The following is a 22966-nucleotide window of genomic DNA, read 5'->3' as shown; positions in this document are numbered from 1 at the left end:
GTCAAAAATGTCTTGTCTAGCCTTTCGCTTAAACATGCGTTGTTCCACACACTGAATCTTTCGCAAATCAAATGACCCATGCATAGGCCAACGCAACTCAGGATCCTTACGAGTATATTTATTCCATAACGTGCTGTACATTATAGAAGAATTACCATATTTAATATACATGTCCCTATTAGGCGTCCCCTCCGGGGGGGAGGGGGCGGTTGTGCTTCGAGTCTCAAATTAGTACCACTACAAAAGCAGCACATCCTACGAAGTGTGCTAGAAACAGGCATGCCAAATATAGTGCTGAATGAATGAATGGAGTCTTATAATGCGCAACTTAGCCCAGGGGCATCAAGGCGCCAGAAAGATCGGACAGCTTGTAAATTTTCTAGAGCAGGATTACGGGTACGCCTCTACAAAGAGCCAGGTTTTAAGTGCTTTGCAAAAGAGCATAATGTCTGGCCAAATCAGGGGGAAGAGTGTTCCCCAACCTGGGTACCAGGGAAGCGAAGGCTCTCCCTCCCCACCTCACTTTGTGAAATCGAGGGTTTACCAGAAGATTTTTACTGGAAGAACGGAGGGTTCTACAGGGAGAGTAAGCATGTAAGAGGGACCTAATGCCCTCGGAACCTGACCCATCCAGAGCCCCATGGGCAAGAAGATGCAGTATTATAACCAAAGTAGCACTTAAGGTACTGTAGTACGTTGTGCTGTTCAAATCAATTCAAACACAGAGAAATTCTCCTCATTACCTGCCTATATAAATTGCAATTCATATATCAATCCCATACAAATCCAAAGTTGGCCAACACAAAATCCAAAATTCCAAAGCCACAGTAAGCGTTACTAAACTACCTTACCAATCCCAGGCATCAAAAACCAACAGAAAGTGCCGCATAACGACTCTTACCAATCACTTGGTGTCCAGATTCCAACTGCCAAGTTCTCAAATCGACCAAATGGTCACTGCACGGCGAATCAACAGAAGAGATCTCAGTCGAGGACCGGCACCACCTGGAGGGTCAGATCAGAATGAGAGGAAAAACGCCGTGGTTGCCAAGACGCGGGTCTCCTCGGGCAGTGATCGTCCAAAGCGAGATTCCAATCCTCCGTTTCGACCACTCCTTCGGGCATCCGAGTCGCCGATGAGCCCCACGTGCGGCGCCAAATTGTGGTGGTGAGCCTCAGCAAGGCCTACCAGTGCAAAGGGTTCGCCCTTCTCTGCACACGTCCTCAGAGCAATAGTATAGAAGTTGGCAAAGAAACTGCTCTTTTTTGCGAAGTGCCTTTGGAAAAGATTTGCTGTGCTGCGACCTGGAAGAATGTGCACACTTTTACACAGCATTACTGTCTCGATCTAGCGACAGAAGCTGAATCAGCTGTGGGTCAAGCAGTGTTGCGAAACCCTTTCAAATAAGGTTAGCCTCAGTAAGGAGGTGAATATGTAATTACATATTAATATATACAAGGTGTATTGTTTCTTTTCTGCTTTGATACTGTGCATCATATATATTTATATAGTATTTCAAAGCCCCAAGGGTTTTAAAGATGCACTCAACAGCGCTTACTAAGCCGTGAGGCTTTATTTCACACAGAGAGCCAGCATTTTCAGTCAGGGTTAAAAGTCTTGGTCCGACGCGTTTCAAAGTGAGCAGCCTCTTCCTCGTGGACGCTCAGCAATTAACACAGATTGCTTCAATCGCCTTTTAAAGTTCATGCTGTGACCCGCAGTGGATCCTGGTAAATGCAGTGGTATAGTACAATGCATGTTGGGATTGGAGAATAGTTATTACCTTTGTAGGCTCCATGTTAACTCCACTTTAAAAGCATTATTGTACACTCCAGTGTGCCCCCATCTGTCGTGCTCGCTTATTATCTTGTAAACACTGTGCTGATTGCGGTGGCGCAAAGTTCCTGTTCCACACAGCCTTTCATCACATTTGCTAAAATGGTGCAGCCTTCCACGGCCGGGCAGCCATGTTGAATATTTTGTATTTCAAAGCCCCAAGGGTTTTAAAGATGCACTCAACAGCGTCTTTTTACTCCTAACTATTCTGATTCTAAGCATGGGAATCTATGAAAGATACCCCAATAGTGGATTAGAAAACTAGTTACTTACCTGTAACTTCAGTTATCCAGTATTGGTATCTTTCATAGATTCACATACGACCCACCCTCCTCCCTGGAGAGGCTTACCTTATTGCTGTTACATAGTTACTATCACTTGTGCTATGAAAATCTGAGAGTTTGCCTCTGTGGAGTGTTCTAAGAGGGTGCTACAGCCTGATTGGCTGTGTTCCAAATTTGTTTTTGGTTTTCCCGTCATTTCGGTTAGAAATGCAAAAGGACTAAGATAGGCTAATGTAGTGACTTTACTGTCCATGGTAGCCTATTGTGTAATGTTTTTTATGCCTATTATGTATATATTTTATTGTACCGCGAGATTCCCACCTAGTCGGCGGGGATGATTCTAAGCCTGGTGTTAGTGTGTTTTGCCTGTAGTTCACTGGGATCCTGCTAACCAGGACTCCAGTGAACATGCTCTATCCTATAAATGTACTGGTAAGTCTTTGCATGTCCCACAATTGGCATACTGCGGTACCATTATAAGTCCCTAGTATATGGTACTGAGGTACCCAGGGCATTGGTAGACCGGGAGTCTCCTATGGGCTGCAGCATGTATTGTGCCACCTATAAGTGTGGTGGTGAGCCTCAGCAAGGCCTACCAGTGCAAGGGGTTCGCCATCCTCTGCACAAGTACTCAGACAGACCAATAGGATAGAAGTTGGCACAAAAACTGGAATAGAAAATACAAAGTTTTTTAACCTCACGAGGTGGAACTACATTCACACAACACCCTTCGGCAATGTATGAAGTAGCACACTGAATGGAAGGAGCTTGGTTCTTTTATACCCACACAGGGGCTCAAAAGAAGGCGGTACAAGTACAAGAAGTAGGTTTTAGGCACATATAAGGTCATACAGAAAATGCACAGTCAACAAGTGGGAGGAGCTAACAGTTGCTAATTCTGGTGAACACATCCTGACATTTACAGACTAACAGCAGCTGCATGGACAGCTGCAAGCTCAACTGAGCATGTGCAAAGTGGAAGAGGCTAAATTTAACCTGTCTCTAGGCAGATTTCAAGAGCAGACAACAGCAAGGTAGGACAGAGGACATGGCATACACGTGGTAGCACATGGCAAACAAAATGGCTGCCAGAAATACAAAATGGATTCCACAAAACGGACAGGATAGCCTCTAAATGCTAATGCTAACCCGATCGCTGCTAAATTACAACATAAAAGCCCATGCAAGCTGTGTCTGCAGAGCTGCCATTGCAGTCTGCGTGACAGGGTGCATGCCCCCTTCACTTCAGATACAAGTCTAACCTTATATCCCAGTCACTGCACTTAAAAGCTATAAGTCACTCCTGAGGTAGGCCATCAGTCCAAGGGCAGGGTGCATGCTTCTAAGTATGTGGGTACCCCTGCACGAGCAGAGGTACCCCTACAATCCCTGGACTCCATTTTCTGGGCTTTGTAAGTGCAGGACTGCCATTATAAGGTATGTAGTGTACGCTGGTAAGTTGAGATGTCTACGTACATAATGGCTGCCCCGAACCTAGTCATGTTTGGTGTCAAACATGTTAGAATCATGCAACTGCACCGATTCCAGTGTTAGTTGCATGAAGCCATGTACAGGACCCTCCAATACCTCCTTGTGTAGCCATGCAGGGTTTGACTGCCAGCCAGCACTGCTGCCAACCCTAGACAGTGTTCTGCCCCCTGCTGATGAGCTTCACTCGGGCAGGGGAAGCTGAAGAAAGGATTTCCTACAAATAAGAAAGTGTGACTGGGTGCCACCAACTGCATTGAAGGGCATATTTGGTACCCTCCATGCATAAACCAGTTTTGCCCAGTTCAGGAGACCTCCGCTCCCGCTCTGGTGCAAAACTTTACAAAGGACAGGGGAATGACCACCCCCTGTCCAGCTCCTCCCTAGGGAGATGCCCAGAGCTCCTCCAGCTGGCGACTTGATTCTGCCATGTTGAATCTTGGCTTCTGGTAGCATCTGACTGGCTAGTACAGCTGAGCAGCGTCCCTGACCCCCTCTGATAGGTGGGCCACCAGAGAAGAGTTCCTTCCCCTTTTTAGGCTAACTTAAGGGCTCCCCTGAGAGTGGGTCCTTAGATTTGTCCTAATGACACCTTTTGGAAGTGACGTGAAGATTAGTCAAAGACTCTACTGCTGGTGGACACTGGAACTCTGCTGTTCTTCAAGCCAAGACCCACGACAAGACTGCTCCCTGTAAGAAGAATCCTGCTGCATCTTCATCCCTTTGCCTTTTCAAATATCTGCAACGCTGTGGCTGTGCATCCTCCAAGTCACCAAGGACTCTGACTGCATCCTATCTTGAAGAAATCTTCCTTGAAGTGAAGGAGTCTCTCCCCTGCATCTGCAGGCAACTCGTCAACCGGGTTTGCTGATCCTGTTGTCCCACAGACATCACCCGGCTCTTTAGAGACCTGACCAGTCTTCCCTGTAAGTTGGGAGACTGTATTTCCTCTCCAGCCAATGTAGACCACCTCCCTGTGCACCATGTCTGTTTGGCATTAACAAGGCTTGTTGACTTCACCCACAAAATACTTTCAAGCTCCAAGCAGCCCTTGCTGCCAGGACTGCACAGCACCAAGCATGTTGTCCTGCCTGCATTCTCTGCATCATGGGCCTTCGTCTCCTGTGTGCTACAGGGCCTTCCTTGCGACCTCCTATGCCTACTGCTAGAGGGTCCTTGAGGGGGCTCCATGGATTCCTGCTGGCTCTCCTGTGTGCTAAGTGCCGGCCCTTACTTACCCCTCGCTGGTAAGTCACACAGATCTGCAACCCAGCGTCTTCTCCCGTGAACCATTGTTTGCATGTGCCAAGGCTTTTTTGTGGTCCTTCTGGCCACTGACCTTCCTGCAGTTGTCGGCCTGCGTGGGACAGCTTGTGAAAGGCTCCTGGGCTCCTAGAACATCCCCTGGTCTCCACAGCTGCTGTTTCTTCTACTCTGTGCTACACCAATAACCTTCAACCATGGCTGGTATTGTGCTTCTGTGCCTTCTGGGCTCTGCCCCTTTCAGGTTCTCCTTGTCTTGATTCTTCATCCTGGTTCAACCGACCTGGTCCATGAGACGCTGTAGCTGCTGTACTTCTACGATCCTCCATTGGCGGCTACTGAGGTTTCCGACAACACATCCCACCTATGCGCCCGTGATCCCTGGTCTGGTTATCCACAGGTGGGGTGACTTTCCCTCATTCCTTGATCTAAGTGGTTCCTTTGGGCCCTTTGGCAAGGGTCCTAGAACTCTAATTTTCCTACCACGACTTACCCTGTGATGTCCTATGGACGCCTGACCCTGTGTAACCACTCTGCACCCTGTCACCTTGGGGTCCCTGGCTACTCACATTGGGTGGTTCCCTGCGTCCCTTGGGGTCCTCTAACCTTGGGTACTAGTCCAGATTTGGTACTCACCTCTCATCCCACTATTTTAGTATATGGTTTTGCTCCGCGGCCCTCTGTGTGTTTCTGTGCTACTTACCTCTTTTCTAAGTATTCTTTGTGTGTAATTGTTATCTTCGGGTTGGAGATATACCAAGTTAGTGTTGAATGTGTAGTAGTAAATATAAAATGTTTTTCTACTCACCTGGAGTGGTTCTTTCTTGTGTGAAAAGCTTAATGATCGACATAGTAGTTCATGCAACTGCTTTACACCCTTTTGGATAAGCCTTAGCTGCTCTACACAGCTACCCCTTGAGATCTCTGGTTTTCAGGGACCTAAACACCATCACTAAGGGTGGCCTGGACTCGGCTCACAGGACCTCAACATAGGTGGACACTATACATGACCCAGCCTCCTACAGATTGTTCTAGGGGTGCACTTTCTCAGTTCGAAGTATTAACAAGGTCTAGTGTTCTACCAGCAGTTCATCAAGAGAGTCTTGGATTCATCCGGGAGCAGGGTGCATAAGGCTTTGGTGGCTGGCACGCTATGAAGAAAGGGGGCTACCTAGAGAGAGCCTGCGGGGGTGGGGGCTTGTAGGGAAGTCCGAGAGCTTCCAAACAGGGCTTAGGTCACAAGGGCCTCAGCAGCAGGGTGGCACAGCAGGTTAGTAGTTACCCATGCCAGGCGTGCTGGGTGCAGAGTAGGTAGGTCATCTGAACTCAAAGGTGGTCTTCGCAGTCAGGAACAGACAGCTGACCGAGACGATTTCAGGATTGCTGAGCCACTCCTGGAGTGAGTCTCAGGTTTACTGACGTCCCTCGACGGGTGCTTGCTTCCAGGGCAGATGGAATCCCAACTAGTCTCTTTATGGCCGGTCTTGGTGCAGGGTGTCCGGTGCCCCGGGGTTTGGTACTGCATGGCTACGGTCTGTCCTGGTGCCTCCACACTGGAGGCAGAGTCAGATCTGACCTTCCAGAGCACAAGTACCTACTGGTCGATTGCTTCGTCAGTTGGGCTGGTGAGCAATACGTCGGTGGACTAGACTCTGTGGTTTTTGGTGCCTGTGGACTGCAGTGGAGTAACTCCTCTACTCCTAGAGAGTTCTTGGCGATTGGTGAAGGCTGATGGTCCTCTGGGGTTCTTAGAGGCCACAATGCACCGGACAAGACAGTTCACCTCAATTGTCGAGTCTTGAGGCGGCAGGTAGGGTTTCACTGGAAAATCTGTGGCAGGGTCTCAGTTCTTGGGTTCAGCAACTCTTCTTTGTCCTTTTCTTCTTTAGGTCTGTCGAATCTGAAGTTCTGGGTTAAGGGGTGCCACCTAGATACTCAGTTTAGGGGTGTTAAGGGGGGTGCCAGGTAGTAGCCAATGTGCTGCTTTCCTTAGGGTGACTACACCCAGTATATGACTGCTTCTGTGGAAAGTGGGCATAACCCTGACCCTAATAGCCTAAGTCTCTCCAGCAGAAGATGGAGGATTTGTAAAAATGGGATCCACATCAGCTGCCCCACCTTAGGGATGGTGCTGGCTAGTTGTGGTCCCACTTCCTAATCTAACTAATTTTACTGCCTGTCCTCCCACCCAAAAGTGGGGGCAGGACAGAGGGGGTTGGCATCTTCCACTATCTGGAGAGCCCGAGTCGGATTTCAAAGGTGGCATGAACTTTGAAGCTTCCCACTCTGGAAGGCAGTTCCTGCTTGGACGAGGTGTGAACACCTTTGCACAGAGCAGACATTGCTCCCGTTCTCTGAGAGCGAAGAATCTCACCCCAGGAGGCCAGAAACACGTTTAGTGAAGGAAAGCTGGCTCAGACCAGTCGGCAACCACACTAGTAGTTGTAGGCTTTCAGGGAGCCCTTTTTGTGCATTTGTTAATAAATCGGCACTGGCATCCATGTGCATGAGATATAGCTAAGCCACACCAATAGCAGGCCTTACAGCTCAAAGATAGGGTGCACTACATCCCATGTGTGGACATATCTACCTGAGCAGATATAACCCTGCAATGCCTTAGTTCATTCTTAAGGCAAACACAAGGAGATGATGGACGGAGCGCTAAAACCTTTCAGACACTCACCCCCCAGTCAAAGATCTGGGTTGAATCCATCATCATTCTTTAGCTCACTTCGCCAACTCAGTTCAGACCCAGCTATATGCAAATCAGTCTTGACTCTGTGCCTCATAGGGACAGTCCAGGCCTATCCGCCAAGCAAGGTCTTCCCTGAACCTGAAACAAGCATCCTGGGACTGGTTTTGGGGTAAGACCCCTCTTCAGCCAGGCTAGCTTGAATCCGGTGGCAAAGTGAGCAAGGGACCCAAGTCTGGGCATATCCTGCCAACTTAGGGCGAACAAATCAAACACAAGGAGATGGTGGACGGAGCGCTGAAACTTTTCAGACACTCACCCCCAGTCACAGATCTGGAATGAATTCATCATCATTCTTTAGCTCACTTCACCAAATCTGTTCAGTTACACCGAAACCGGTCCTAGGATGCTTGTTTCCAGCCCAGGGAGGACCTGGCCTGGCAGTTTGAGCTGGACTGTTCCCATTGGGCGCAGGATCAAGACTGATTTGCATATGGCTGGGTCCACACTGGAATGGCATGGTTAGCAAAAAAACGATGGATTTAGGCGCATATCTCTGTACTGGGGCATTTCAGGCTGGACTGTTCCCATTAGGCACAGGGTCAAGACTGATTTGCATATGGCCATGTCTGAACTGGCGTGGCTTGGTGAGCAAAATAACGATGGATTAAACCCAGATCTGTGACTGGGGGTGAATGTTTTGCCATTGTGCAACATTCCGTCCATCATCTTGTGTATTTTGCTGTTCACCCTATGTGGGAAGGGTATGCCCAGACGTGGGTCCCTTGCTCAATAAGCCACTGGAGTCAAGCTATCCTGGCTGAAGACGGCTGATAGCCAGAAACCGGTCCTAGGATGCTTGATTCTGGTCCAGGAAAGACATGGCTTGGCAGTTCAGGCTGGACTGTTTCCATGAGGCACAGGGTCAAGACTGATTTGCATATGGCCATGTCTGAACTGGGGTAGCTTGGTGAGCAAAATAACGATGGATTAAACCCAGATCTGTGATCTGTGACTGGGGGTGAATGTTTTGCCATTGTGCAACATTCCGTCCATCATCTTATGTATTTTGGTGGGGTGAATGTCTGACATTGTACTGCATTCTTTCCATCAATTGTTCTTTTTGCATTAGTTCATTTTTAGACATCGTAAGACAACAGGGAAGTCATACCGAGTACATGGGCTGGACACTATTCATTACGAAGTCCCCAGCTCTATGATGGCTTCACTGAACCCCACACGATCCTCTCGACGGCGGCACGCCAGCCGGCGGCGATATGTCAGCGGTCAGTCCTCTCGACGCTGACCCCCTCCAGGGTGGCAGAGAGTGTCTCGACGTTGACGGAAGCCTCAACGTCGACGGAGACTTGGTCTTGTCAGCAGCCACAGACTTCCAGCCCGAAGTGTGGTGCCTCGACGCCAACTTACTTGGATGCGGCGGAGACTCTCGACGTCGCAATGGTGTTCCTGAAGAGTGTCTGGGCCTCTTTGACGGCGACTTCGATGGCGACGGTGATTCTCTTCCTGGGGTCAGGAGAAGTGGAACAATGCATTTTTTGGCCTTCCTGGAATACGATGTCCTGGGGCCTCCATGGCCACCCACCTGATGACTCTTGTTCTTTTCCAGCATAGCATGTAGTTTTATCCGTTCTCTGTCGCGTAAGGTTTGCCTGGAGAACTTCTGACAATGGTGGCACTGGTCAGGATTGTGTGTGGATGGAAGGCACACATTACACATCAAGTATGGATCTGCCAGTTTCTTGTCACAGGAAGGACACTTCCTGAATAAAGCTGGCATTCTGACTGGAAAAATCTGTGGAATTCCACAAAAACAGTAGCAGAAGCCTTAATAAACCCGAAAATTTCGAATTTTCTGAAAAATTCTCTTCAACAGTTTTAGTCAAAAAACTGAAGAGCTCAAGCTCCAGGACCTTCTCAGAAGAAACCAGGAAAAAGAACTGACCTTACTGCCTGCCCCCTGTGGTGCATCATAGGAGCAGGGGGCGCCTTCAGATCTTAAAGGCACAGTAACCCTACTCTAATGCCTTAAAGGCAGGGTGTCAGTTTTCTTTGTTTCTTTATATTCTACTGCAGCCTACTGGCAAATGCCTGCAATTACAGGTTTTTCTATGGCAATATGTTGTATGACAAATGTTTACTTCTCTCTTTCTTCCTTAGGGGTTGGGAGAGTATAGCTACTACTATGCAAACCTATGTAATTTCAGCATCTTTTCTATTTTAGAAATATTTTAGGCTGCATGTATATGTTTTCACATATATATATATATATATATATATATATATATATATATATATATATATATATATATATATGTGTATTTTCTATATTCTCCGGTATCCCGCACATGGGTGGGGATTATTCATAGATTATGACTTTGATGAGTATACCCCTGGATGAGAACTAGGATTACAGGTAAGTAACTAATCTTTTTCTACGTTCTACCATCTTACTCCCCGCTTCTAATCTTGCTTCACTTTAGCACGTCACATTTCTGACCACAATCCAGCAGTATCACAAAGCTTTCATGCAGTGCAGTCCATCCCAGTCCAACAGTTATTGACACACTGTTGTGATACTAAACATTGACACAGATGATTATAAATGCCCTCAATCATACCAGTACTCCTAACCAGTAGCCTAATTCACTTTAACAACTCTAGCCGTATATCAAGCAGAGGTATGCATAAAAGATAAGTTGGACATTAGAACTCAAGAATCACCGAATGGACAAACTATGCATCCCTATAAACATACTCATTCCTTTTGCACAAATATTGTACTTGGGTTGGTAGGGGGGACAGGTGAACTTGGATAGGTGGAATTATGAAACCATTATGTTAATAACTATAAAAGTCCTAGAATGTGTGGACGAAGAAAACTGCAGTCATACAAACCCTAGCATGCCTACATATGGGTCTTGTTTTGTGACATTGAACTTTACTCTCATTTGATCCTTGGTCTCTGCTGACATTCCCAGTTCATACCTACAACTCTAATGCTTAGCACTCCCGCTAACTTGACTTCCGAAACAGCTTGACAGTAATGCATCATATCGGCTGAACTTGGTTGGTTTCAAACCTTTTCCCTTCAGACTGTATTGTCAGAAAGTTAAGCTATTTTATTTTACCAGTATTAATAGATGATTTGCTTGGTACATTTTTCAGAATACAAAAAGAAGAAAGTGATAAGAGAGCTGCAGAAGAAAAAGTGAAAAGAGAGGAAGAACTTCTCAAACTGGAAGAGAAAAAACGAATAGAAGAAGAGGAAGAATTAAAAAAAATACAAGAGGAACGAATCCAAAAAGAATTGGAGGAGCAAGAAAGGCTTGTGGAACTTCAACAACAGGTTGTTTCATTCAATATGTTTAACTTTTTTTAATTGACAAAATTCAGTCGTTCAGTTAATAGAAACATGTGGCATAAGAACCTCTTTGCTATAGATAAGTGCCCTAAGAGTTTTTCTCATAATATTTGTAAATGCTGAACATCTACCATACATTCTGCAATCCAACACACTTCTACAACAGAGAAAGACATTTCAAATTACCAAAAACAGCTTATACAGCAACAGAATTTTTATATTTTTTATATTTCATTTTGTCTTTTGTACTGATTTGCGGAAAACCCATTTCTTAAATGTTATGGTTGCTACTAAAATCAGTAACTTCTCAATATTGCTAATGAAAATAACAAATCACATCAACACCTACATTTGAGAGGTTGTCGGGGTTTATGACAACCTTAAGATAACTGAAATTATTCAGTACCCTGCTCATGGCAACACAAATAGCATTGATGAATACTGGTTACATCATACATGATGTGATCACAACTATCACAATCTTAAATATGTCAAGCCAAAGTCTGTTATTGAACATATAATACAGATAAAAAACTGAAGTAACACTTGTTTGTTATTCCCCATGCTCAATGAAAGTGGCCATAAGATGATAATGAACAAATGTCTTCCAAAACGTTATTTAGGGACAAATATTTGCTAATGTGGTTCAAGGGTGGCTACTGACTTCTAACAGAAGTGCCCAAGGTTACCCCAGCCAGATAACCAAAATGACTTTACCATTGATTGTTACTCGGTGGTGTTCCACATTTTCCAGGTAATGAAAGGCAACTCCTCAGCTTTGGGTCTTCTGAAGTCACCTGCTTGAATTGTTCTGCAACTTTGATCTGAGAATAGCCTTTATGTGATCTAAATTGTATCCTTTCTTCATGTCGGACATGATGGTTTTATACTGAAGTGCCTAAATTGCCTGGATGTTGATGTCTTATGCCCAAAATGAGCGGTCATATTTTTTAAAGGTGACACAATATCTTCAAAATACTGAAAAAATATCCCTAGAACGTAATTGTGTACCCACAAGCTGCCATCTTACTTTTAAAAAGAAAGCTAAACCATATCAGTGAAAACCACAATCTAGCCATTTTTTTAATAATGATTATCATATGTATTGTGCAAACATGAGGAGATGATGGACGGAGCGCTGAAACTTTTCAGACACTTACCCCCAGTCACAGATCTGGGTTGAATCCATCATCGTTCTTTAGCTCACTTCGCCATCTCAGTTCAGACCCAGCTATATGCAAATCAGTCCTGACCCTGTGCGTCATGGGAACAGTCCAGCCTGAACTGCCAAGCCAGGTCTTCCCTGAACCGAAAACAAGCATCCTGGGACCGGTTTCTGGGTAACACCCTTTATCAGCCAAGATAGCTTGAATCCAGTAGCAAAGTGAGCAGGGGCCCACATCTGGGCATACCCTGCCAACTTAGGGCGAACTAAGCAAACCCAAGGAGATGATGGACGGATCACTGAAACTTTTCAGACACTCACCCCAGTCACAGATCTGGGTTGAATCCATCATCGTTCTTTAGCTCACTTCGCCACCTCAGTTCAGACCCAACTATATGCAAATCAGTCTTTGCCATGTGCCTCGATGATGGATTCAACCCAGATCTGTGACTGGGGGTGAGTGTCTGAAAAGTTTCAGCGCTCCATCCATCATCTCCTTTTGTTTGTGATCATATGTATTGTACCATTTAATAGTGCTTTACTATACCATGCTGTGGCCCAACGTTTTCCACCGGATTGAGTATGTGGCTACCCCATCTTACAGTGCATGGATGAATAAATTGTTGGTTAGTGAACTCTTTGAGGCCCAGAGATGCTCCACACTTTGCATGGCAACATACCACAATATCATAAAAACATGAAGCATAATGCAAAGGGAATGTGATGGATACTTTTGCAGACAGTATGTACAAAGCCTTGTAAACCACAAGTTGTTTCTAAATCCTGTGTTTTTTTATAAGCTTTTTTTGTATCAACACATTTTCCAGGGCTTGTACGTTCGCACAGTGAAAAACCGCCACCAAGGTGTGATAAGAGGAGATACTCTTGCCACTTGGGAGCACTTCTTCTGTCCCCCCCCCCTATGCTGAAAGGTGCAGACAGGTGAGTTCTGAGCCCAGTAGCTGCCTGAGGATCTGCAGATGTCGCCCTGCCCAGAATTATTGTGTCCAGAGTTTTTGAACCTAATAATCCTGGGCCTGGAGACATCGGCAAATAAGGAATCGTTTTGAGCAGTATTCCCCCCACCATGTTCCGGTATACTGCCCTGCCCTATCATAATGTGTGGCAATAGTGGCCTATATGGAGTATGGAGTCCGTCCGAGGAGCAAAAGGGGGGTAATGCCTCGATTTTCTTTTTTTTTTTTTTTTTATTGATTTTTTTTGGTAACCCATTAACCAGGTTAAGCTATTACACAACTTTAAATGGAAACCTCATTTTCCTTACAATTCTGTCAATTTTGTGCATTTTCAATGCATTCGTTGTTAGGATTCGCCAGCACAGCACATGCGCTGTGTTTGTGAAATCTATTGTTTTCAATACATCTTAAAAGGGGCTTACACCCCCCTTCACTTTTTACTTGTCCATGTTCTTTCCACTTTACTTTTCCTCCTTTTCTATTGGTCGTTGCGTTTTATTTCCTGTTTTCAACGTGTTCCTGTTATCAGTATCCCGAGGCCCAAGTACCTATTCTCATTCCTTTTAGTGAGTGAAACTTTTTTTCATCTGGTTAATGCTGCACCACGTTTACTGTTTACCGATACTTATCTTCCCCTAGCTGCACGCATTTGAAGCGTGCTTGTGAACAGCATTTTTTATTGGCTTGTCCGACTAAAGACTTTTTTCATGTAGTCTTGCCCTGTAAGCATGTATTTTTGAATGTAGTCTTGTCCTGTATGCACATATTTCTACTGTGCTTCTGAGCTGTTTGTTTTTTATTTTTGCTTTGATGCCTTTTAATTTATTTTCACATACTTTCTACGACTTATTTTAGGAAATGTTTTTGTGGCATCACGCATTTTATGTGTTTTTTTGGCTGCATGCAGAATAAAGTCTTACTTTTTCGTGCTCATTAATAATGTAGTTATAAGAAAACAAAACCATTCTAAAACAAAGAGCTGTTGTTTAATTCTTTTGCGGTTAGGCATCTTTAAGTTGTTTAAAATGAAGCATATTTCTCGTTTAAATTGAGCCAAGTCATTTACAGTCCGGAAGGTTGATTTTTGTCACAAACGGCCTGTCGACTCAGCCTTAGCCATACCAGCTGCAGTGGCATGGTCCATGGAGGTGGGGATATTTTGGTACCCCACCCCTCGCTTCTCCTCCCTCTAGCTTTGCCACTGGTGAGGACCACCCACACATGTATTTTGCTGTTGGGAACCTTTACCTATAAATGTTGGTGTGCCTTTAAAAAACACATATGCTGCTTACAAGGACTATAACAATATTCACATCTAGGCTAATTCTCTCTTTTATTCAGTGTTGCTCTCTGTTTTTTAAACACAGCTTGAAAGGATTTACCCATCTCTTACCATTCCAGACTATTTGATTTGCTAATTTGATTTTGTGTGGGGATTAAAATGTTTCTGCAGTTGGATTAAAAGGCAATTGTGTATGTAAAAGCCTTTAGGCTATGTTAATCACATCTGCCCTTTGTAATACGCTTTCATCTTATATTTTTTCCAAAACAAAATGGATGCGACGTGGAGTCCACAGTCCCAGAAGAAGGTTGCCTACTTTGTATTTTGATTTATAAACGCTAGAGCTACGCTATATAAAAGAGGACATTAGCCTCGTTGTTAAGATCTCTATCGCTGTTAAAGTTAGCCTATATGTATGTTTTTCATGAAAACAAGTTGATTTTTTGCCCTATTTAAATGTCTGTGAAGCGTTGTACAGAAACTCAGATTTTTTCCCTAAAATACAAATGCTTTTGCTAAAAATGGGCAGCCTACACTGGTTTTATGCTTTATTTGATTGCGTAAAGGTGAGACTTGGTGGCTGGTTAGTTTGTGTGGAGTGGTGGTGTGTGGTTATTACAGTGTGTACGTTTGCAGTGGGCTTTTTTTATTCATCTGATGAACACTGATTGGCATTAAGAGAGTTTTAATGTATTAACAATTTCGTTAGAATTTACTTTATTTTGTGTGGGGGCACAAAAATTAGACTGATGGGACCACGAACAAATATCAACCATGAAGTTTGCACACGTTTATGCACGCACACACAGTGAGAAACTTTTTACAACAGATTGTATAGGTGTGTGAGAGCACATTTCTTTATTTCTCAAAGAGGACAGCCAGGCCTAGCTTGCTTCGTTTTTAATTTGACAGTTGCTATGTTCTTGAGATCACCAGCCGAAAAAATATGGGCATTTTAGTCTCCCATCATTCCAAAGACAATATATGGTGTTTATTAAATAAACAATAATAGCACGTACTATTTAAACTCCTTAGGAAAGAAATAAGTCATGCATGATTTAGCTTTTTACTGTGACCACTGTCTTGAGGCATGTTACATATAGGGTGCTGAAAATTCAGAACTTGAAGGTACGAGTGAGAGACAGCTTGCCTTTGAGAAAGGAAGGGCTATACGTAGCTCCAATCCACTCCTTTGGAACCTAGTTCGTTTGGAGGGTAACATGGCGGAGTACCTCTAGACATCCTAGAGTAGGCTTCTTGCACGCTGATGTTTTCTGTGTTTTCGAACTAGAGGGAAGGAATGCTGACATGCCACAGCTTTGAGTCTGTCTGTTCACAGATCCTAATCGACAGTTACTTCTACCTCAGTGTAGTTTTGTATAGCCCTTCTTCTGCATATCCCGCATGTCCTTATCCGCTGCTCTTTTGAAACTAATGCCTGAGACTTTCATGGAAGCAATCCTGAGCTTTACTCTTCTGGTATTCACATGCTATGTAATGTTTTGCTCAGTTTTCCAATTAGGGAAGTGAACATTATGAGATAGTTGGCTTTGTGAGCATGTCCTCGATCAACATAAAACCCATGCCTCCCTCCTCAAGTTCCCATGCGATAAAAATAAATATCCACTGTCCTCCACTTTGTATATTTTATAAGTTGATTACCAAAATGAGCACTTTTATAATATTCACTGCCTAAAGAACAAAAACTTAATTAGGGAAAATAATGACATGTTTTTCTAAGTTGGAAGCGGTTTATTTGATCTCTCGGGCGTGTGTTGATTCTCATGATAAAATATTCCTCCTGGTGTTTTTCTAAAGTGGGCCTTCCTTGCTGTCTTGGGCTGCTCTATGGCCTTCCAATCTCTGCACTGCAGGGCAGACAGTGAACCTAAGCATCTTGTCCGTCCAGAGCAGGGAAGCTGGACATTTGGTCCCCAATAGCACAGCAGTGTGCAGGACCAGAGTACAGGCATGCAGAGATAAAAGGAGGGAGCACTTCTGACTCCAAGTGAAGATGAGACCGCCTACCTTTTCCGTATTCAAATACTGCAATTGAGGACTGGGATTCTATTAAATATGCACCAAAATATGAACTCCATAATAATCAACTTGTTTATGTTGAGCCTGGGCAGTGCATGTGCTGCTCTTCGAGGCATGCTGTATTAGAGTATGGACTTGAAGCTCTGCCCATATTTTGCATTGGCTTGTGTCATTGTCCTTTTTAAATGCTGGCTTCTGATTCGTTAATCGGCTTGTTAGTCCCTCCTTAGTACCGCCTTGTCTTCATTTGTAACCTCCCATGAGGGCTGGCCCTTTTACTTCTGTTGTTACACGGTATGTCTTATTTAGTCTGTAAGCACTATTTTCTTTAATGAGTTTCTCCTACTGCAGGCACGACATGCTTTCCTGCAACATGCAGCGCACCATGCGTGCTTTCACTTTCCAAGCAGGTACAATGGCCGCCGTTTCTTTGAATTGAAATAGATTTCGCATTTACAAGAGTTTGAGCTATTGGCATTGAAAATGACAATGCATTTTATTTATGTGTTAATTATCAAAGTAGATAAATAAAAGGTATTGTCGTTTACAATGCCAATAGCTTAAACTCTCGCAAATGCAAAACCTATTGCATTGCAAATGCTTGTTTTGTATTTGGATTGAGGTCGTAGACTTGAATTTCCATTACAATGTAACTGGTAAACAATCTGGGATGTAATGCAGAAAAGGCTGAATTCGGACAGTATTACCGAATTTCATGTTAGGTTTTTATCATCAAGATTGAATAAAAGGAGTATTTCTTGGGGATTCAAAACTCACTCCAGACAAATGGCACAAAGAATGTGCAGTTGGCCCATTAACTCATATAATATGGCTTCCTCAGTCCAATACTAGGATTTCTAAGCAATTTAAACAATATCGGAAAATGAATTTGAGACCATTCACAGCAATACATTTACAAACTTGCAAAAAACATTATTCCCACAGTCTCTCTTTCCATGACAGAGCAGCATTAAGGAAGCGCCTGTATATCTCTATGCCTGAGAGGTTGTCAGGAACCCTTCAGTCTTTGCAGAAGCAGAACGGAAGCTGGCTGATCCCTATGCCCGCCCACTGGTGCTGCCGTTTACGGATCAAGCAACGTCCCAATAGGGGGTAAAGGGGAATGGGAGAGAGAGAAGAGACACTCCGTCAACAGCTACCACCCTCGCACAACTGTAGGATTCTTCAGTAGTGATATTCCTGGACACGCAGTGGGTGCCTAATACACAGATGGGAGAGAACATAAACACTACAACCAACTACGTAATCAGAACATCTATTGACTTTAAGTTAATTTTCCTCCTACCAGCAGTCTTCGAAGTTTTAGCCTCTCTTCTAAAGTGTGTGTGTGTGTGTTGTGGTATTGCGTTGAAGTAACTTAACTATCTGTGGAGGAAAAACAAGGGTTGGAAAGGAATTGTAACTATTCAATTTTATGATGTGCGCACTGTCTGGCTAATACCTTCTATCTCCACAATTACTTCGTTGTATTTTAATTCTTCTTAATTCTTGGGTTGACTTGCAATATTTGTTTGAAGAGAAATAGTCTTTTGCCAGTTAACTCTAGTTCTCTCAAGAAGCGTGCAAAAAGGGACAGGGTAGGAGCGAAAGGGAAGGAAAGGTACAGTAAAAGCGCCAAGAGGGAAATTGATATTCCTTAAATGCAAGTGATACTGGCAAGGAATATTGCTACCTTCTTCCATAAGTCTTACTGTATCAAAGTTCCACTTTTCCTTCCTCGGTGCTCTGGTGTGCCGGTTCGAAGGAAGTCTGTAATCTTTTGTCACAATTCAGAAGCGTCACTCTTCGGCTGCCTTTGAAATGCGAAGTGGCAGTCGAATGACGCAGGCGACTTCAGTCACAAAATTTTGTTCTTCACAAAACCTCTCTCACTCTGAATGGAGGTCCTCTAGACCATGAAAAGCAGATATCTAATCCGCTTCGAAACTCAGGTTAAATAAACCGAAAACTCCTGTTCCACCTCAAACTCGGAATCAAATCTCAGTTGAAGTGCGTAGTTAGCATCACGCGCGCTTCACTTAACTAGACTGTGCAGGCATGTTCTAAGCGTCCCAAAACTACCGCAAATGCTGCCGCCATCTTGGAATGGGTGGCTGGCTATATTATATTGTACCAGTGATTTACCAAAATGGATTTGATGATCACTCGCATCCTTTTCTGTGACCTCTGTAACTTCGGGTGTAAAACTGAGGTAATGGTGTGTTTCCTGACAGTGGTGCTTGGAGCACCAAAACTCGGATGCCCCAGGATGGCCCAATGCGTGCATGCACCCTGCGTTGTGAGTGGCTGGTCAGTGATCTGGCTTTGCCAAGCTCATGCCTACAAACGGTTGAGCCAGCACAGCTGCTCGCCTCCACTTCTGTATGCCCCCATCACTGTGGCAATCTCCCTAGCGATTTACTCGCCCATTCAAAGCTTGCAGTCCATCTTGTCAACTAGCCCGTCATACTGATTACTTGGAATTATATCAGTGAGTAACGTACCACAGCAGATGAGTGGACTGTTGCAAGGATTCTGCACAAAACACAGAATTATGCTTAGGATTATGTGACCTTAGTATATAGGAATTGAGTCATCCTACTACCTTAGTGCCCAGGACCGACTAGCTATAATGTCTCACTTGCCCTCCTACTCACTTACAGAGGAACAAATGATTAGACACCCCAGAACACAGCACTTTCGACACTCTCAGAAATTGTGGTTACAAGACACACCCTTTCGCTCACACTCTTGTACTTGTCCACAATAAGATCTGACGGAGACACGAACAAGTGTAAAATATTTATTTTAACTAACGTGCTGTAATATGTAGTATATGTGCCACAATAAGCAGAAAAATGCAAAACACAAATACGGTCAGCATAGCAAGTAATCCGTAGATCATAAAAGGAGCTGTCATAGTGGGAAACAGAGTAGCCTAACCTCCCTCCCCTTGCACAGACCCACGATGATTATATATTAGAAGATCTCTGGGTGTTCTCTGCAGATCCCGTTCCTAAGTCTATAGAAGGTATTTCTACATCATAGGTGCTGTCATGCTCTTCTCCCTGGAAAGGTCCCTCACCAAGTGTGTGCTACCTATAGACCAAAGTACGTATTCCCAAACAGCAGCTGCATCTGTACATTTTGTGTAGGTGCTAGGACCTGACCAGAACAGAATAACAAGGGGCATTGTTGTTCGACCGTGCTCACAATGTTCAGACTAAATCCCTGGAACCTGCAAAGCTTGAACACAGCAGCGTATTTTCGTGTGAAAATATCAAAAAAGCATTTGCAAAATAAACTCATATAGTAACGTGTGCAAAGCAGCGGACAGTCTGCTGCGTTCTCACGCTAACTTAGGGAAGACGACAATGTTCCCATGGGCCACGTGACAGGATGTTCCGATGCACTTGTTCAAGAGGAATGAGTGCTGATCAGTAGAGAGTGACATAAAGATGGACAGAAAAGAAGCGATCATGTTCAGAGAGTAAATGTCATCGCTTTGACTCTGGGAAGTTATTTACATTGCTCTCTTTCCAGCGTCTCCATTTTGACAGCCTTCCTGTTCACATATGATATTATTCGCTGTACTGCTGCCTTATTAACTTAAGAGGGTGAGCAGGTATCCTAGTACCCTAAGGATGGCCACCGTCTAAACACTTAGTTCTGTTGGAATGCCATGGAAGTTTGAAAGGCTTGCTGCGATTGGTTAAGAGTACATGTTATAATGCATACATTTTACAGTAATGTCAGAATCACTGTCAAGATAATTTCTAGTTGTGGCAGACAATGAGTTCTCATTGCTTTAAAGATCTAGCATATGCTGTGTTGCACTGATCAGTACATGTGCCCATCGCACGTTAGCTTTTCATTTATTCTATTCTCCAGACAACTGTGTTAATATGTTTGTGAGTTGGCTTCAGGGAAAACTGACCGGTTGTGTATGAAATGTGTGCTGTGTAGTGTAGGTTTAGCGAAGAATATGCTAATCTCCCAATATTATTCTCGTGTCTCATTTAACTCACTCCCCCTCCTCTACAATTCTTTATTTTAAAGAGGTAATCATAGATGCACAGCACTTAAAAAATGTCACAGTTACAAACAACTGGAGATGCAGTGAACACCGTCAAATTGTTTTTAAGTTTCAGTAACTTATATTGCACAACTATTGACCAAGCTACAATTTACAAAAAAAAAAAGCTTATTAATCACATAGGCGAAACCTAATGCATTTACCAATGCTTATTTTGAATGCAATCCCATTTGTTTCCATTGCCATTTCTTTAATGAAAGTTGTAAACACTTGTGTGTACAGCTGTACCATTAGTGAACATACATTATATTAATGTTGCCCGAAAGTCTCCAAAATCTCAGCTGAAGATCTTAAATTTAAAAAGACATTTTTTTTAAAAAAAGCAAGAAGATTGCCAACTCACAATAAATCAACTGCCAGTGTCACATAGCAAGGGGAAAAGTGGTATTTCTTCCATTGTAGCATCATGCCCATTAAAAGGTGATGAGTACACCCAGTCCCATATAAAATATTGCTTCCTCCGTCTTGTGTCTGCGCCTGTGGGGCAAGTCTCACCTATTTGATGTCTCCACCTTCCTCTCATATTCCCTCCTGTAGCCTCTTCCCCATCTTTCATCTGCTATGTCGGCTTATACCAGCCTGTGCTATCTTTGCCAGCCTCCCCATATCTTTTCGAATTTCTTCAGACAACCTTTCGGCATCCCTCTCCTCGAGCATCACCCTTTCTGCCACATGTTCCACACCAGTCCATATTTCCATTCCACAAATGTTGTTTGAAGTGAGTCCCCCCAGTGTTGTGTGATGTCTTGTTTGGCGTCTATCAGTCCAAAGTCAATAAATACGTTGTTAATGTTTTACTGCCTCTTTCCCCCTTATTCCAAGTACTACTATTACTTCACCTGTGTCCAGTAGGAGCAACCACATGTCTTCGTTAGGAGCTCACACCTGTGTACAAAAGCTCAGCCATGGGCACTCCTACTGTGGCCTCATAATGTAAGTTTGATGTAGGATTTTTAGTTGAGCCGATTGGAAAGGAGACATTTCTTTTAGGTGTGTTAGTGCCTCTGCTCATTCGCTTTATTTTGTGTCCGCGAGGTGTTTCTCCAACCAGGGTTTAAGGTTCATGAATTCCTTCTGAGTATTTAGCAACATACTGTTTATCAGGGAGATTGTTTTCTTTTCTAATCCGGTTTCTAATAATCTGTTTCACCGGGGAGTCATAATAATAAATCCACATTTGTAAAGCGCACAATCACCCGTAAGGGTCTCTAGGCGCTGGGGGCCGTCGGGAAGATTAAGCAAGCTATTGCCCAGAGTCACATGGTGCTGGGCTAACCTGCCGCCGGTGCCGTGGATTGAACCGTGATCCCCAGATTCCGGAGTCAGTCGCCCTGGCCGCGGCGCCACACCTCTTCATCTGCAATGGCTGTTCCTTTTGTAGTACATGAGTTTAGTGTGTGTCTGTTCTGTATATATTTATATTTCTTCGCCCTTTCCATTGTATATTCAGCCTGTAGCTGTGGGTAAAGAGTTAATTTCTGTCCCTCTCCTCATCCTATCCATGTGTATATAACACTTATCCAGCTTTTTAGATCCCTCCAGTTTATTCAGTCAAAGTATTCTCATTCCTCCCTATAACAGCGTTTTGAGTCTTTCTTTCCATCATTTTCTCTGGAGGTTTTTATCACTACATCTGTCATTAAAGGGTGGTCATTCCCTTCCCTACAACCATATGATATGTGTAGGAAGCCCTTCTCTCACAGGGCGTCTATCAGTTCGAACCTATGGTTCCTCCTGTGGTGTAAAATGCCCATTCGTTCACTGCCAACAGTTGGGATGCTGTGTAATGGTTCCCAATATTCAGAAATGCAATGCCCCCTTCACATGGGCTTCTATGCGTATATCCCATATTAGAGATATAACTAGATTGTCAATTTTATTAAACATTCTGGTTTGGTGTATGGCATCTTTTGCAGGATATTTATGAATCTTGGGACAGCAGTCATTTTAAAAATCCCCAACCACCCCACCTACTGATGATCCATTCTTCCAGGGGTTTCACTGTGAGTGTGAATAGTAACGGTGACTGGGGGGTATTCTTTTCTTGATTCCCCCCCCCCCCCTCCTCCCCACGCGGTTAGATCATTCTTAATTGGGTGCCATTTACCCTCACTTTGGCAAGTTGAAAATCATACAGTAGTTTGATCAAAGACCTCATCTGTAGTTTCAGGTAAATTTGTTATGGTATTAGGCTCATAAATAGCAATATTATGGAATCATACACTTTATTAGCATTTAATGATATTGACTCTGTCACTTTGTTTGCATCTGGTAGGTTGTTTTGCAACCTGAGCAGGTTGGGTCTGGTTGTTTTATTCAGCATAAAACCGGACAAGTTTGGGTGGAACAGAACTCAAATGGTTGGTAGTATCCTATTTGCTGTTACCTTTACTAGGCCTGGGCGGTAAAATCCGTTCCGCTCGCGGAATTTGGGTATTTTTGCATTCTTCGGAGTATGCG

General features: G+C 43.9%; 1 protein-coding gene across 12 annotated transcripts in view; it reads left to right on the top strand.

Annotated features, from left to right (window-relative positions):
• Positions 1-22966, top strand: part of MAP7D3 (MAP7 domain containing 3) — a 1012878-nt gene that overhangs the window by 593061 nt on the left and 396851 nt on the right. For all 12 annotated transcript variants that reach the window (XM_078688596.1, XM_078688591.1, XM_078688590.1 and 9 more), the window contains one exon: positions 10751-10931. In XM_078688596.1, coding sequence (XP_078544722.1) covers positions 10751-10931 — 181 coding nt within the window. The remainder of the gene's footprint in view (positions 1-10750; positions 10932-22966) is intronic.

The sequence above is a fragment of the Lissotriton helveticus genome, chromosome 4_1 (assembly GCF_964261635.1).
Source record: "Lissotriton helveticus chromosome 4_1, aLisHel1.1, whole genome shotgun sequence".
Classification (NCBI taxonomy): Eukaryota; Metazoa; Chordata; class Amphibia; order Caudata; family Salamandridae; genus Lissotriton; species Lissotriton helveticus.
The sequence above is the reverse complement of the archived record's forward strand: the minus strand, read 5'-3'. Positions and strand labels throughout refer to the sequence as shown.